At 45.3% G+C, this 15867-nt stretch overlaps 1 protein-coding gene across 1 annotated transcript in view; it reads left to right on the forward strand.

Moving 5' to 3' along the window:
• The window catches only part of KIT (KIT proto-oncogene, receptor tyrosine kinase), a 58888-nt gene that overhangs the window by 13588 nt on the left and 29433 nt on the right, over positions 1 to 15867 (forward strand). The window contains exons 2-5 of the mRNA XM_054825080.1: positions 5223 to 5462; positions 9149 to 9427; positions 12905 to 13041; positions 15691 to 15850. Coding sequence (XP_054681055.1) covers positions 5223 to 5462; positions 9149 to 9427; positions 12905 to 13041; positions 15691 to 15850 — 816 coding nt within the window. The remainder of the gene's footprint in view (positions 1 to 5222; positions 5463 to 9148; positions 9428 to 12904; positions 13042 to 15690; positions 15851 to 15867) is intronic.

Below are 15867 nucleotides of genomic sequence, written 5' to 3' on the forward strand. Positions count from 1 at the left end.
AGCATAAATGATTACCTGCTAGTTGCCCTTGATAACAACTCTAGAGGATCATCCAGAACCCCCGAGTGGTACTCTGGCTATGCAGTGTATGGAGTGTTGGATGTTTCACAGTGGGATCCACAGACCTCGACCAATGGTGGGGTCATCTGTCCCCACTAGCCTGCAGGAGCCTTGGGGGCAGAGGATGGGTTTCCTCTCTTCCCCTTGTCCTGTGGTGTATCTGTGGTCAGGTGGGCTTCATAGAGGTGGTGATGCTCAGCTGAATAATGAGGTAGTGGTCCACCTCCTTTTCCAAGTTGTAAGGAGGTAGAGGGAGGGTGGAGGCATGGCCAGGTGTGTGTCAGGTAACAGGGTAAGGACGCAAACATACACCTGGAAATCTTCAGTGGAGACATAGCCATGGGTTCCTCCATCCCATTGCTCAGAGAGTTTACAATCCCATTGGTGACTGATAAAGTCGTGATCCTGCCTGGGGTGGACATGGAGCCCTGGGAGGAGACAGCAGACTCCATATCCCTTGGGGTTCGGCACTTGGAGATCTCTTACCATCCCAAGTTGGCGTATATATTGCCAACACAACTGATTTCCAAATTGTTAGTGTTACTGTCACGGTTGTGCTCATGATTTGTGTTACTGGAGCGTGCAAGAGCAACAGTGGGCCGGGAGGAGGCCCGTCCTGCCTCAGGTGTGGTACAAATGGAGCAGTCTCGGATGTGGGGCGTTAGCAGTCTGAGAAAAGATCAAGAGAGAGCAGATGGACACATGCTGTGGGGATTAGTACACTGGATTACAAGTTGTTGGTTAAACTCTCAGATTTCTGTTACTTAATTATTCCTCCAAAAAGAAGATACAAACTCATTCCCATCTTTCTAAGCACCATTTTAATTCTTATCTTTTGAAGACGGACGATATGAGATGCTTAATACTAAGCACATCTGATAGTTCTTGCATTTACAACCTGTTCTTACACTGCCATACTTTTCTTGAAAACACATTGTTTTCAGAAGGCAAGAACAAAAAAAAATTAGATTGGGGGAATTCTTTGCACAAGGCATAAACTCACTTTGTAAACTGCTTTGCTGAGAATTTGTAGGCTGCATAAAGGAACCATAACAAGATTGTCTCGAAATATGAGTGATAGTTTCAACTGGAGTATTGTGGCTTTCATTGTGGAGTGCCAGTGTGCTTGTTCCCTCTTCGCCTTTCTTTCCCCAGCTCTGGTACGTAACGTATTTCTTGTGCCTCTGGATGGAGTCATGCTCTGCTGTGTTGTTTACTGCCTTTAAAAATTTTCCATCAACTTGCTAGATGGTCTTCATAGTAAGTGTTAGAAAATTTTGAACTCCTAACCTGAATGGGTATGATGAGTGGTAGGGGAAAGAGTAAGTAAAAGTCATTAACGTTGCATAAAAATATGAAATTATGTTTTTCTTAATCTTTCTGGCAATTATTATTTCTAGGATACTTGTTTATATATTCAGTCATGTGAGTTTGTGTAGAGGATTAGCGGACCTCATGTGGAAAATATCTGGTGGTGCTGGAAAGCCAGGCACTGGTGGACTGCCTGTTGGGTTTAGTACAGATAAATAAATCTTCATCCAAGGGAGATGGGGAGAGAACGAGGGCTCTCTCCAAAACTGAGGCCACAAAGTAATTAGGCTCTGCAGGTGGTCTGACCATCCTTTGCTTCCTACTCTGTGGTGGATTTGTCAGGAAGAGGAGCAGTTACCTGACCTGGTCTTAATCCAATATATACTTTAAGAACAACTAAAGCTGTGAGATGAGTGAATTAAGTCTGGAGTATATAATCTCATCCCAACTAATTATCCGATTGTTTTGCTTGAACGTCTGTTGTTATCTGTGTGGGTAGGGAAATTCGTCTCTGAAAGGAGCTGCAGAGTGTGTTTTTGCATGCAGGGGGTGTTGGTTTTTGAGAAGCGTTACCCCCAGCTCAGGCATGGCTATTATACATCCGGTCCAACTGTGCAATGCTGTGCTATGCATTAGAGGGCCATGGGGTGATGGTGATTTGTAGGACTACAGAGCCTGCCTTCAGAAGAGGAAGGGTTTGTTGCTGCAGCGCCCGTCAGCATTTGCATGCATCAGAGAGATGTGTATGGTTTGACAGATCTACACTCGTTGAATAGGTCAGTTATGACATTAATCTGTGCACTGCTACCTCCGATCTGTTCCTTTCCTCTGCAAACCTGTTGATGATGCCCTGCCTTTGACCTTCATGCACCCTTGTGCCCTAGGGTTGGGTGGTTAAGTGGGTTTGGGAGGGAGGAGAAGCCCGATGCCTGGCTGCGCAGCACGTTACAGACTGGTTTTGTCTGGGCAGTTCAGAGCCTCCGGTTACCCCATGTGTCGTTAATCCGCTGTATAAATACCCAGGAGTGGAGTGGAGGGAGCGGTTCAGCAAGCCAAGCTGCTCAGCGTTTCCTCCGGGGCAAGTAAATGAGTTTATTCTCCCCTCTGAGGCTGTTTGACTGAAGTAACCCCTCGCTGCAGCTGAGAGCGCGTCTCTGCTGAGGCGTGCGTGCGATGCAGAGGCTGCGGGAAGGTCTGGGGAGGGAGCATCCCCTGCCCGTGCCCACACATAGGTTGTGCACCGGGAGTTTCTGTTGGCTGCAAGTGCATTTCTGTTCCCGCGGCTGAGGTGTCACGTTGGGGTTTTGTTGTCGAAAGGAGAACATTGGGCAGGGTTGGTTGGCTTTGTGCTTCCAGAAGCCTCCGGCCGTCGGCGATGCCGTCGGTGCTGCTGCGGCTGCTGCCGGAGCGGGGGGTGCACGGCTTGGTGCAGCGGGCTGGTGTGCTTCCCGCCAGCTGCCCGCTGTGTGCCAGGCGTTAGGAGCTGAGGCCGGGCCACCACCAGCATCTCCTCTTGTGCTGGTGAAGGAGGGCTGCCCCGCGGTGTGGTAAGGGGACTCGTTGGTGTTTGCTCCCTGTCTGGGTCTGTGTGTCTGTGTGACCTGCCCGGTGCCATGCTCCTCGGTGGTGGGGCAGGGGTGGGCAGCGGGGGCCATCCCAGCCCGACTGCAGGCGCATGTCCCCCGGCAGGGCTCAGGCTGAGACCGTGCTGGTGGCAGGCAGGGAGTGGAGTCCCGATCTTCTCCTTTCCCAGCCCTCCCTGACTGGTCTGAGGACCTAGCACCGTGGTGGGTGTACAGCATTGCACACTTGCTATTTTGTGCAGCTCGTGTCACTTGTCACTTGAATCACCCCATGGCCTCTGGGAGGCAGCAGAGAAGTCTTCCAAAGACATCCCCATGAAGGACCTGCATGGTTTTTTGTGAGACCTTCTCAGAGGTCTTTGCCATCTGCCATCTGAGGTGCTGAAAGTTGCTTACTCTGACCTGAGGGGTTTGCAAATCAGAGGTCTCCTTGCCTCTCCTTACCCTGCTGCCAGGCCCCCCTCTGTCCCAGGCAAAAGGGTTTTGCAGCGCTCCCGTCTGCAGAGCCACTGCTGCCTGGCACCGGTGCTCCTGAGATCTTGGACTTTCGCTCTCCTTGGTCGAGCTGCTGTGTCATGGCTCAGGCTCACACCTGCACTTTGAGGTAGCAGATTTGAAATCGAGTGGGGTTTTTTCTGCCTTTTTCTGGCAGTTATTATTTCTAGGATGCTTGTTTATGCATTCAGTCACAGAAGTGTATATGCAGGGTTAGTGTACCTCGTGGAAAATTTCTGGTGGCGCTGGAAAAATGTCTGCCTGTTGGATTTAGCACTGATAAATAAATTTTAATCCGAGGGAGATGGGGAGAGAACAAGGGCTCTCTCCATAACCGAGGCCACAAAGTAATTAGGCTCTGCAGGTGGTCTGACCATCCTTTGCTTCCTACTCTGTGGTGGATTTGTCAGGAAGAGGAGCAGTTACCTGACCTGGTCTTAATCCAATATATACTTTAAGAACAACTAAAGCTGTGAGATGAGTGAATTAAGTCTGGAGTATATAATCTCATCCCAACTAATTATCCGATTGTTTTGCTTGAACGTCTGTTGTTATCTGTGTGGGTAGGGAAATTCGTCTCTGAAAGGAGCCGCAGAGTGTGTTTTTGAATGCAAGTAGTATTTTCAGTGGTGTGACTCTGCTACAACATATGGATGTTGTACAATCTTGTACAACTGTGCTTCACATGAGAGGGACATTAGCTAACAGCACAGTTATTGTAAGCTAAGGATTACTTGTAGGACTAAAGAGCTGCTCTGGAAGGGGAAAGGCTTGTTCCTGCAAGACCACCTCAATATTTGCATATGTTGTTCTGATATTCAAGTAAGTCCTCCAGTAGTTGGAATTTACATGCATTTTTGTTTATGAATGCCATTTTGTAGGTTCACTCAGACTTTCACATCAGGGGTGTGCTAACTCAGCAACCCCCTGCTTGACTTAACAGTGGAGCTAGAGAAGCCTGAATGTGCTGCTCTCTCCAAGTACGCCCTGTAAGGTGGGAAGTAGTTGGGAATTGTGAATTGAGGCTGCTAATTTTACACAACTTTATTTTCTGAGAGCTTTTTAAAAGTTGTGTTATGGCATGTTCAGTGAAAGAAGCTAAGAGGTCATTTAGAGCAGCTTTGGTGACTAGGAGATAGGTACCTCAATAAAAATAATTTGGTAGCGTTGGGATGGAAGCTTGAAGAATATTTTGCACAAAATGTTTTTGGGGGTAAGAAATGAAGAATTAGCACTTCAGCTAAAGAAATAAGCAAGTATGGAAAGCATGTACTGGTGTCTTTATTAAACTGGACGCTGCTAATCTAAGAGCGTAAGTGGAGCTTCTTAATACAGGAGAGAGCATTTTAAAAAAGATAACTGTTGAGCAAGGAAACTTTAGTTCTTGGCAACATGCTGAGTAAATGACAAAGAATGATTAAAAGTGCTGCCATGTAGAATCAGGCTCATATGTTCTTGAATTTAATTTTTAAATAGCTTGGGTCTGTTCCCATTCAAAAGCCAAACCATTGCAGAAACTGGTGCATCTGAAACTAGTTTCAAATGTTTTTTTAAAGGCCAGTTTCCTTCTGCAGTGGTTATTTGCTCCGTGCGCCAAAGGTTTTACAAGCCAAAAGGTGCCTGTAGAATTGCGCAGTGCCATTGCAGCTCCGTATTTTTAAGAAACAACTCCCAAAATATTAACTGCGCATATAGAACTATGAGTAACAATTTTGCTGCAGAAAAAGAGAGTGTCGTATTGACAGGCATTATATTTTGTACTTTTTTTCCCAGGTGGTTCACTGACCCATGAAGAATCTTCACTGGTTGTGAATAAAGGGGAGGAATTAAGGCTGAGGTGCAACGAGGATGGACCCGTGACTTGGAATTTCCAGAACTCGAACCCTTCGGCAAAAGCAAGGAGTTCCAATGAAAAGGAGTGGTACACCAAAAATGCAACAGTCAGAGACATAGGCAGATACATATGCAAAAGCAAAGGCAGTATTGTCACCTCTTTTTATGTTTTTGTTAAAGGTAAATATCAATGAAGGCATTATTTTTGCTTCCGCGTGTTCCCCCCACCACCCCCCCATTTCCCACTCCCATAATAATAGGACAGTAAATGCTGAAGAAGGGAATGAATTTGAGGTACAGAGGGAGAACACAGTCCGATAGAAGAAATCTTTTTCCCTGTCCAATAGAAAGAAGACTCACTCCCAACTTTGCTTGCAATGGCCTTTGTCACCAGAGCAAAGCCCTGGGTGAATTTCTCTTTACACCCCTGTTGCTTTGTGGTGAAGTACACCTGAGCTGTCTTTCTAGAAGCTCATCAAGTGACCTGAGTCAGTTGCGTGAGTCAGTTGTACTGTGAGGAAGCAAGCAGTATGTAGAAATGTCTTTTTAATTCCATGCCATCCATCAGTATGGAGTCATGTAAGGTTTGGCCCCAAGCTCGTGATTTATTGAGGCAGTTAGCTAAAGGATTTGGCTTTTCGAGGCCGCACTCTTAGGCTTAAGCCAGCAGGCAGCAATGATTCCTCTGCCTCCAGCTCCTGATCTACCTTGTGACTGATAGAAATGTCTCAGATGGGAAAAAAGTTCCTGTGCTCTGACACATGGTCCCAGTTCTTTATTACCCTTCCACTTTGTCCAGCGCTTTCTTCAGATTTCTTCTCTTCTTTTGTTGGGTCCTGATCTGTGGCTTCATCAGCTGTCCTCAAACCACCAGCTTACCATACCTGGCATTTCCTTTTCCTTTCCAAGGAAGACAGTTATTTTGCTTCTCCTTCACATAGCTCTGGTGGTCTTTTTTCCCTGTTGATGGTAAAAAAAGTCCTACAGCATTCACTTTCTTGGAAACAGCATTCCTTGTCCAACAGGGTTTGCCTCAAAGACCCTCATCTGAACCCTGCCAATCCCTTGAGAATTACTGCAGGTTGTTTTCCAAAATAGGGAGATACCAGCATAGCACAGTGAAGAGTATTTTTCCCAAGGGAAGATATCTGAAATAGTGGCCACACAATTAAAAGAGTGCTCCTTTAACCACTCCTGTGTTGTCCAAATAACCATGCAGCTACCATGGATGAGTTTTCTTGACCTTATGTGTTTCTTTGAGACTATGACTAAAGGAAATCTGTCATGTATTTTACCTATATGTGACAAACATTGTTGACTTTATCTACCATGACTGTTTTCCTGAAGGTCATGGTAATTATCCCAGACATCTGTGATCATAGGCACGTTTGTGCCTTGCATTATGTGAGTGACTCCTTCACCTCAGGTTATCAGGCAACCCTCCCACTGAGCATAATTACCAAATTATCAGAGAAGTTGTGTGGCCCTCATGCAACATCTTGTTAATTTATTTGTCTTAATGGTGTGAAAAATGTGCAAGCTTCACTTTGACAAATTCCTGGCAGTAAAATAAGTATGTTTGTGCGACTGGCCATCATTGTGCAATAGGGTAGCCTTTACAGCTGTGGCTCAACGACATCTTACAATACCTTGAAGATGCTACCATGAGCTCAGCTGCTTGTGGGATTGCCACAAGCACCCTATATGCTTTCTTCTTGTAAGCCTGAGAATGAAGAGAGAACAGGACCCAGAGTAACTCACTGGAAGGAGAACCTCGATCCTGCGCAGTCCCAAGTGGCACATGAAATGGTGGCAGCTGTTTATCTCTTATGTCCATCTGCTAACAATGAATTTTCTATGCTTCTGTGACCAAGGATGATGCAGTGTTGACAGACTGTAGGTGCTTACCTCTTGCACCTTTCTGCTTTGGCAGCAAGTGCCTGTGTTTTGTGTATAGAAGCCATTTGTGTCCCTATACAAGTAAGTTCAGTGAAGATCAAGCTAGTTCAGACACCTATATAGGAGAGAAAAATCTCTTGATTTTGATCTCAAGTCTTTTCAGACACAAGCAGTGATAAGCACCACCATGTCTTACGTTGGAAACCTGAAGTATGCCCAGAAAGCAAGTGCTACCCAAGTTGTATTTGGGGTGGAAAGCCATTAAGGGAAGAATAGGACCATGAGCAGCCTTGTTTGTGCCTGGATTCCCTATGGCAAATCCTTTCATGTCTTCTTACTGTGACATCTCCCTTCCAGAGGTGGAGGGAAAATGGGAAGGGGAGCATCTTAGCAATTCTGCTTAGCCCAGCAAGACCTTCCCTGCAATTTCTGCAGTTGATGAAACAGGTCTTTGTTCCTTTTCTCTGCTTTCAAGAGTGTCTTTTTTTCCCTGGGGAGCTATAATTTCTGTAAAGTAAAGATATCTTGGCTCTGTCCATACTGGAGAAAAAGTGGACTGAGAGGAAACCAATCAGTTAAGTCTCTGATGGCAGGGACATTTAGATGAGCTCTTCTAGTCCATGCTCTTCCAGCTCAGGAGTGAGAGCTATTCATAGCATTTCTCTAAGTATCTCTGTGTGCAAAACATCACACTTTGGTTCTGTTCAGACATGCTTTACTTTTTCATTTGTTAGTAGTCTCCAACCTCTATTCTAGACTGATGCTTCAAAGCTTTTAGTCCGGGGCAGCTTCTTGGGTGGCAGTATCAAATGAAGCTAAAACTACACCCTCTTTCTAAGCAGGAAACCAGCCAGTAACTTCTTTGTTCAGTGATGAACAACCTTTGACTTAGCATTTCCTAATTGCTTACCTAAATGTCCCATGCTTCATTTTCAGCCTGGTACTTCTTGTCTTAAACCAAATGAATATTGTCCATCATCTTAACCAAATTGTCCCAGTTTTCCTTGTTAAGTCACGGTTAGTTGATCTCTAATGACTCAAGTTGTACGAGGCCAGTTTGCAAAAAATAAAGAAAACCTTTCCCTCTGTTTCTACATTTCTAATTCATGCTACTCTGTAGGGAGGGCAGATGGGAGCTGAAATAAGCTTTTACAGAGTGTTTGTCACCACACCTTCCTTTATTTTTGTGTTTGCTCTTAATGGCCCAGTTCTTAGTATTTCAAGGTCATCACCTATCATGAGCTTCAACTTTGGTTGTAAAAGTGTTTAAAGTACTGTATGTTTGTGTGCTGTCGTTGGCTGAGATGAAATGCTTTAGAAAAGTTGTGAAAGATTCCATGACAATTTTTCAATCAGATATGCTGTTTGTATGCCCAGTTTTTTTCTAAGGAGGCTAAAAATAACCCCTGCTTTCAGGGAGGGGAGCAAGAGAGAGAAGTTGTTTGGTGCTTCCTCCGGTAGCAATGTGTGTTCATTTAGATTATGTATTTTACAGAAGTGAAAACCATAATTTAGGTGCTTTTCAACTTCCATTTGCTCATAAATTTCTTCAAAATCCTCCTGTGGGTATGAAACCTCACAGCCCTGCCACTAGCTAAAAGAAAATTACTTTTAATGGTCTGTGAAAATCTGTTTACTGTTGTTGGGGCTGGAGAGTGAAGGTTTTGGAGCTAAACAAGGCAAAAAAAAAAGGTCTCCATCTCCAAATAAAAAAGCAGTAAGATTATTTTTAGTGCACATGATTCTCTAGTGTGTCTGATATTGAATGCTACTGCACATCTCCTGTTGTGCTGCTCTTTTATGACAAAATTTAATGTCTCTTGGTAAACATGAATTGGGTAACACTCCATTTTACTGGCTCAATGTAAAACTAACTTTGATATAAGTGCCCAGTTGCAGAGTTAGGGTCATCAGAAGTTCCCTGTGCAATGTCTGCTTCTCTGACAGGTCTTTGTGTTTCTTCACAGATCCAAACGTGCTCTTCCTTGTTGATTCTCTGATCTATGGAAAAGAAGACAGTGACATCCTGCTAGTGTGCCCACTAACAGATCCAGATGTTTCAAATTTCACGCTGAGAAAATGTGATGGCAAACCTCTCCCCAAAAATATGACGTTTATTCCCAATCCCCAGAAAGGCATCGTTATAAAGAATGTACAGAGGTCATTTAAGGGCTGCTACCAGTGCTTGGCCAAGCACAACGGAGTTGAGAAAATATCGGAGCACATTTACCTGAATGTGAGGCCAGGTAACACAGGATTTTCACCTTCTTGTAGAGCACCTGATTTTCCCCTTTATCTCCCAGGAGATGACAGGAAGTGCTGTGAAGCCTCACCTTGTGTCCTGACCTTGTCATGTGGAGTTTGGAGGTGGTGGTCTCCTCTGGAGGCTTTTAGAGTTTTCTCCTACTCAAAGCCAGATGTGCTTGGACACCAGGGGATTGCTCTGTGGCACCTGTGACTGCTGCAAGCAATCCAGAGGAAGGTGGCGGGCTTAGCTTGTTCTGGGCAAGTTGTGTGGGGGGACACCAGTTGATCTCGTGACATTTTGCTTGTGACTGTGCTGAGCAAGTTTGGCCATGATCACTTTTATCTTTTGTTCCGGGTGATTTCCAGGTGGTTTTTTTCACCATTCTAAGAAATGTGGGTTGTGCTGTTAAATTTTGAGGACAAACCAGTCAACTGAGGTTTGGACAGGTTCGTGCAGGCAAGGTGGAAATTTGGGTGCCTGACTCACATGTCTGTTGCCCACAAGTGACAGTGGGAGGAACTGATTTATGGCATTGAAGAAGAGGGATTCAGTGGAGAGGGCAGCAGAGGGCCCTTGTTTGTCTCCATCTTCATGAGAGGATGGTCACAACAGCAACCATGTGCCCAGATCACAATGACGAATGTGTTGTGACTGAGCTGCCAGATGCATCGCTTAGCTCTGCAAACCTGTTGATGATGCCCTGCCTTTGACCTTCATGCACCCTTGTGCCCTAGGGTTGGGTGGTTAAGTGGGTTTGGGAGGGAGGAGAAGCCCGATGCCTGGCTGCGCAGCACGTTACAGACTGGTTTTGTCTGGGCAGTTCGGAGCCTCCGGTTACCCCATGTGTCGTTAATCCGCTGTATAAATACCCAGGAGTGGAGTGGAGGGAGCGGTTCAGCAAGCCAAGCTGCTCAGCGTTTCCTCCGGGGCAAGTAAATGAGTTTATTCTCCCCTCTGAGGCTGTTTGACTGAAGTAACCCCTCGCTGCAGCTGAGAGCGCGTCTCTGCTGAGGCGTGCGTGCGATGCAGAGGCTGCGGGAAGGTCTGGGGAGGGAGCATCCCCTGCCCGTGCCCACGCGTAGGTTGTGCACCGGGAGTTTCTGTTGGCTGCAAGTGCATTTCTGTTCCCGCGGCTGAGGTGTCACGTTGGGGTTTTGTTGTCGAAAGGAGAACATTGGGCAGGGTTGGTTGGCTTTGTGCTTCCAGAGGCCTCCGGCCGTCGGCGATGCCGTCGGTGCTGCTGCGGCTGCTGCCGGAGCGGGGGGTGCACGGCTCGGTGCAGCGGGCTGGTGTGCTTCCCGCCAGCTGCCCGCTGTGTGCCAGGCGTTAGGAGCTGAGGCCGGGCCACCACCAGCATCTCCTCTTGTGCTGGTGAAGGAGGGCTGCCCCGCGGTGTGGTAAGGGGACTCGTTGGTGTTTGCTCCCTGTCTGGGTCTGTGTGACCTGCCCGGTGCCGTGCTCCTCGGTGGTGGGGCAGGGGTGGGCAGTGGCGGCCGTCTCAAGTCTGCAGGTTGCTGTGGCAAATTGAAAAAGTCTTTTTCCTGCTAATTTGGAAACTCCAATAGAGTGAATTTTAATGAATATTAAATTTTAATTAATGAGAAGAGTACAAAAGTTTAATCAGTACAGGCATCTCTGGCATTCTCCTTTGATGACAAAAATCAAGTCCATTCTTGCTGTCTCTGGTGTTTGTTCTGTAGCAAGGTTTTCTTTCAACTGTTTTTTCAGTGGTGGCCAGAGAAAGCAAGCAGTTGATTGACATAACTGACATTTCTCTGACATAGGAGAGTGCAAGTTGTAGTAGTGGACTATTTAATTTTTTTATGGGATAAAAGGCTGTACTTGCTCAATACAGCAGTGACTTCAGATGGGAGGCTGCTGACCTGGCATCCATCGCCAGTGGCCCACTGATGGTGGGCAGCCATAGGTGGCCAGCGGGACCTGGGCGCTCTGCCCGCATCTCCGTCTGTGGGAAAGTGTGCAGTAAGTGGAAGCATCTGCTGGAGGCCATCGGCAGCAAAGCAGCATTGTCATCCTCAGTGTTGTAATTATTGTGCTGCAGTGTTCAATCCTTGTCAAGTTTACCTGGTAAAACTCCTGCCTTCTCCTTGGCTGAAGACGTACGTGTCTTGGAGACCCTTTGGTGGGCATTGTTTTTGTAATTATAACTGTGGCGCTCGGACCCCTGGACTTGAGCTTCTGGTGCAGAAAGACTGAAGAGGCATCCATGAAACAGAGAGCTGTGCAGGCGTACTCAGACATACACCAGCTCTGCTGCGACAGCCCAGGGAGTGTTTATGTCCAGCCCTTCTCAAAACAATGAGGGGCTTTATGGCCTTAACGGCTTTTTTTTGGTTGTGCGTAGATGTTGCTGGCGGGTGAGAACACAGCACGCCTTCTGCACCGGCTTCCTCCTGTCTCTTGGGTACTGCTGTGTGCCGGGGGGGATTTTTATGTGAGCCTTCATATCTGAAGAGAGCAAACATGTTTCTTTGTTCTCTTCCACAGCCACTTACAGCAGCATGAGGAAAACATTATTGTTAAAGTATGAATGGCTGAAAAGCGTGGCGTTTTCCTAAGTTTCGTATAATTTACCTAAGACAACTACAAAGCCTGTGTCAGAAGCAGGAAGAGAGTCTAGAAGGCCTTATCTGATATGTGTTGCATTCATGGTTTGAAAGTGAGTCTTCCTGCATAAAATCCCTAGTGGCAAGTTCACTGAAGTCTCGTAAATGAAGAAATTTTGAAGAAAGGATGAAGAAAACAGAAAAACAAACTGTGGAGGGAACAGAGGAAGAGCTAAAGACCTTTGCGGAGATAAGAGATGCATAATACTCAAATGTACTTGACTGTTGACAAAAGACACCCTGAAGCAGAACAGGGGTACAGGTAGCAGCTGCTTGGAACCACCTACCTCTTGGGTGACAAACTTGTCCATGGTCTTGGCTCCAACCACCTCTGCGAACCCTCACTGTGAGCAGAGGTTGTGATGCTTTCTGTATGATGAAGTCCTTGAGCTGTACCTGTCCTTCCTAGGGTGTCCACTGGGGGCTTTTCATGGACCTGTTGGACAGTACTTCACGTCAGCTGTAGTGATTTGTAATTAAATGTTGCAGTTAATGCTAGGCTGCAGTTCTTCGGTGACTGATCCTCACCATGTTTTCAGTTCCAGAGTGCAACTTTTCAATCGCTGTCATGAAATGAGTTGTCTCATTGATGGTTCAACATTGTTCAAGTTTCTCCACGCAAGTTACTATGCTCTAACAAGTATTATCTAACTTTAAGTGTAATTTGAAGGGAGATTGAAGCAGAAATGTGCTTGTTGTAAAGGAACAACTGTGTAATACGTTAAAGAAATTTGAATACCTCTCGGAGGCCTGAAATTTTATTGGAAAGTTAATGACTGTTGATTTTTATCCCCCCATGGAAGCTCTGAAGCTAATGAAAAGTAATGCACTTTTAAATTGTTTTCCAGTTCACAAAACTCTTCCCGTCATCACCTTATCCAAAAGCTATGAGCTTCTCAAAGAAGGGGAAGAGTTTGAAGTTACATGCACAATCATGGATGTGGATAGCAGTGTACAAGCTAGTTGGATTTCTCACAAAAATGGGGTGAGTTCCTTTAATTGTATCCTGTATGCACAGTACGCAAACTCTCTGTAGATGTTCACGTGCTTGTCTTGGATACCCAATGCTGGATTGGTTCGGATTTGCTGCATTTCCAACGGTCCCACATCCCACAGACTGGTGAGGGCCCAGCAGCAACTGTCCCATGCCCGTGTGGACAGCTGGGAGGAAAAGCATCTGCACGGGCTTATCTTCCCAAATTAGAAGAGAAATTAAAGTTAGACTTTTCAATGTGAAGTTTAGGTGACCTCTGTTGGGCTGCCTAAATACGGAGGCACGGAGTGCCTACACATCACATTGCAATCAATGGGAGCTGCAAATATCAACACATGGACTGCAAATTACATATTCTAGTCGTTATCATTAACAGTAAAATACCTGCTAATTAGCATGGGATTGTGTGTGACAGGAATAGTAGTAAGCATTTGTAGGAATGATTAATTCATTTAAATTACATGGTGTGCCTCACTAACTGGGAAAATTCTGAAAAATGAACCAGTGAACTGGCTTCTGTCTGTCGTGATAGATGAAATTACTTCCTGGCATCACCAAATTAAATTATTGGCAGGTTAAGTTCGCCAGGAGAGTTTGTTACCAGCAGCGCAGCTATACTGAGGATGACGGGCAGAGAGATCCCCTCCCCTGGTCAGCCAGCATGTGGCCGGCTCTGCCTTTGAAACAAGCAGCAGGCACTGGGTTGTTTTTAAGGACGCTTCTTGGTCTTCTGGGTATACCCTGAAATATAAATGAATTAAAAGCCCTTGTGAAGACCTGTTAGTAACTCCTGCTGTATATGCTCCCATGCTAATTGGCTGGTTTTTTACTGTTGATGGTAGTGACCAGAATACGTAATTCGCAGTCCACATGTGTATGGAAACAAAGGCTTCTGTAATGCTGTGATGTTTGGATAAATCACATCTCCTCGGGCAGATAGCGAACAGGAGGCCCGTTCCCTGGGGCTGGGTATGCCATGCTAAGCTAATCCGCTGGCTCTGGCAGAACTGCTCTCGCTAAGTGCTTGCTGCTCCAGAAATCCCAACTCTCAGCTCCAGGAGTTGAGGAGGTCTAAATGACACGAAGGCAGCGTGGGACATGCAGATGGGGCTTTCGGTCCTATGCCAAGGTCAACTGCAAGTCTTTCATCTGAGAACTTCATTTCTTCTCTTGTTCCCTCCCTTTTTCTTTGTTACAGTGTAATAAAATCGGGGTCTTCCCTTAAGTTCTTGTGCTTTATCACTTTTCATTTTATGAGTAAAAGCCATGAGGCCAGTATTTTTGACCAAATAAATTTGACCTTTCTGTCCTTTCTGTTAAATACCAAGAGATGCTATCTTTTGATATTTTTTGACTATTGAATTTTGTATTGAAACAGAATTCATAAAATTCATGTTTAAATAGATGCAGAATTATATTTTGTCCTGAACAGGTCAAAGGGAAAAAAAAAAACCAACCTAAAAAACTTTCCTTGTTTTGACTGAAGTTATCACCGCTTTTGAAAAGTAGAAGACTTGTTATAAACAAACACATCCATACAAAACAAACTGCTACCTGTGATTATTATAGCTCAGGAGGAACCAAAACTGTGTTGAGATTAGAGTTATCCGGGACCTCTTGGCACCTCCAATCACTCTGCTAGAAAGTCATAACAAGTCCAGGTCTGTGTTTGGATTAATCAATGTAAATTTACCAGTCTTCCCAACCACATCAAGCATTCTCACAGAAACTAAAGTCAACACCTCAAAGCATGTATTTTTTCTTTAGTTCCTTTAGTTTAGCATGTGTACATAGACATAGAGTCATGGTATACTCAGTGCTTTGGAAAGAGAATGAAGTTTCCAGTTGCCTGTGAGATTAATAAATCTGGATTGCTGTGAACTGAGAAACAGAATGGGTTCCAGAGTAAGGATGCCATGTAAAACGTGCCACCAGCAGGTCCCTCTGCAGCATGTCTGCAATGAGGAGATGCCATGGACTTGGGGCATAAAGCAACCCAGTTTAAAATTAAGCTTCAGCACCTTCAATTCTCTCTTGTTCCGTGGGAAGCATTGCAAGCATTAGAGAGTTCAGTGATTTTTAGGCACCACTTGAGTGGTGAACCACATTTCAGAGTTGCAGTGACTTTTTCCAATAGCTGCAGCTTCTAGGCATTATGAAAGTTAAGACACGGCAGTCATTTTACATCAAGCCCTACAGCTTAGAAGCATTGTTAGTGCAAATGAAACCTTCTGTGGATTCCCCAACCTTATCAGCATTAGAGGTTTATCCAGAGGGAGCTGGGTCTGACCTTGGGCATGACACCCTTTTCTCCATATGATTGAAACATTTGAAGAAATTAGAGTTTCAGCTTTGTGGCTTCGGCTGCTCCCATTTGGCTCTTTTGGGGCAGGTGAACACACACACGCGCGCGTGCGCGCGATAGGACTTAGGAGACGACTTTATCTCCCAAAGACAGCTGATCACACACTTGTTTTGCATGGAGAGATTCTAGTGACAGGTTTGTCGTGCTGGCTTATTATTCCGGTTTAAAGTTATGAATATTAATATAGCGAAGTTATAATTACTTCTATTTTTAATTTATCTAGGAAAGATGCTGCATACACACTGTTTTAGATGTTAATTGTTTTTTACCGACAGATTGTTACAAGCAAAAGCAGAAATTTGGGTGATTATGGATACGAAGGGAAATTAACATTGAACATCCGTTCAGTGGGAGTTAATGATTCTGGAGAATTCACATGCCAAGCAGAAAACCCTTTTGGAAAAACCAATGCCACAGTAACCTTGAAAGCACTAGGTAAATAGTTCTTAACT

The sequence above is a fragment of the Grus americana genome, chromosome 4 (genome assembly GCF_028858705.1).
Source record: "Grus americana isolate bGruAme1 chromosome 4, bGruAme1.mat, whole genome shotgun sequence".
Classification (NCBI taxonomy): Eukaryota; Metazoa; Chordata; class Aves; order Gruiformes; family Gruidae; genus Grus; species Grus americana.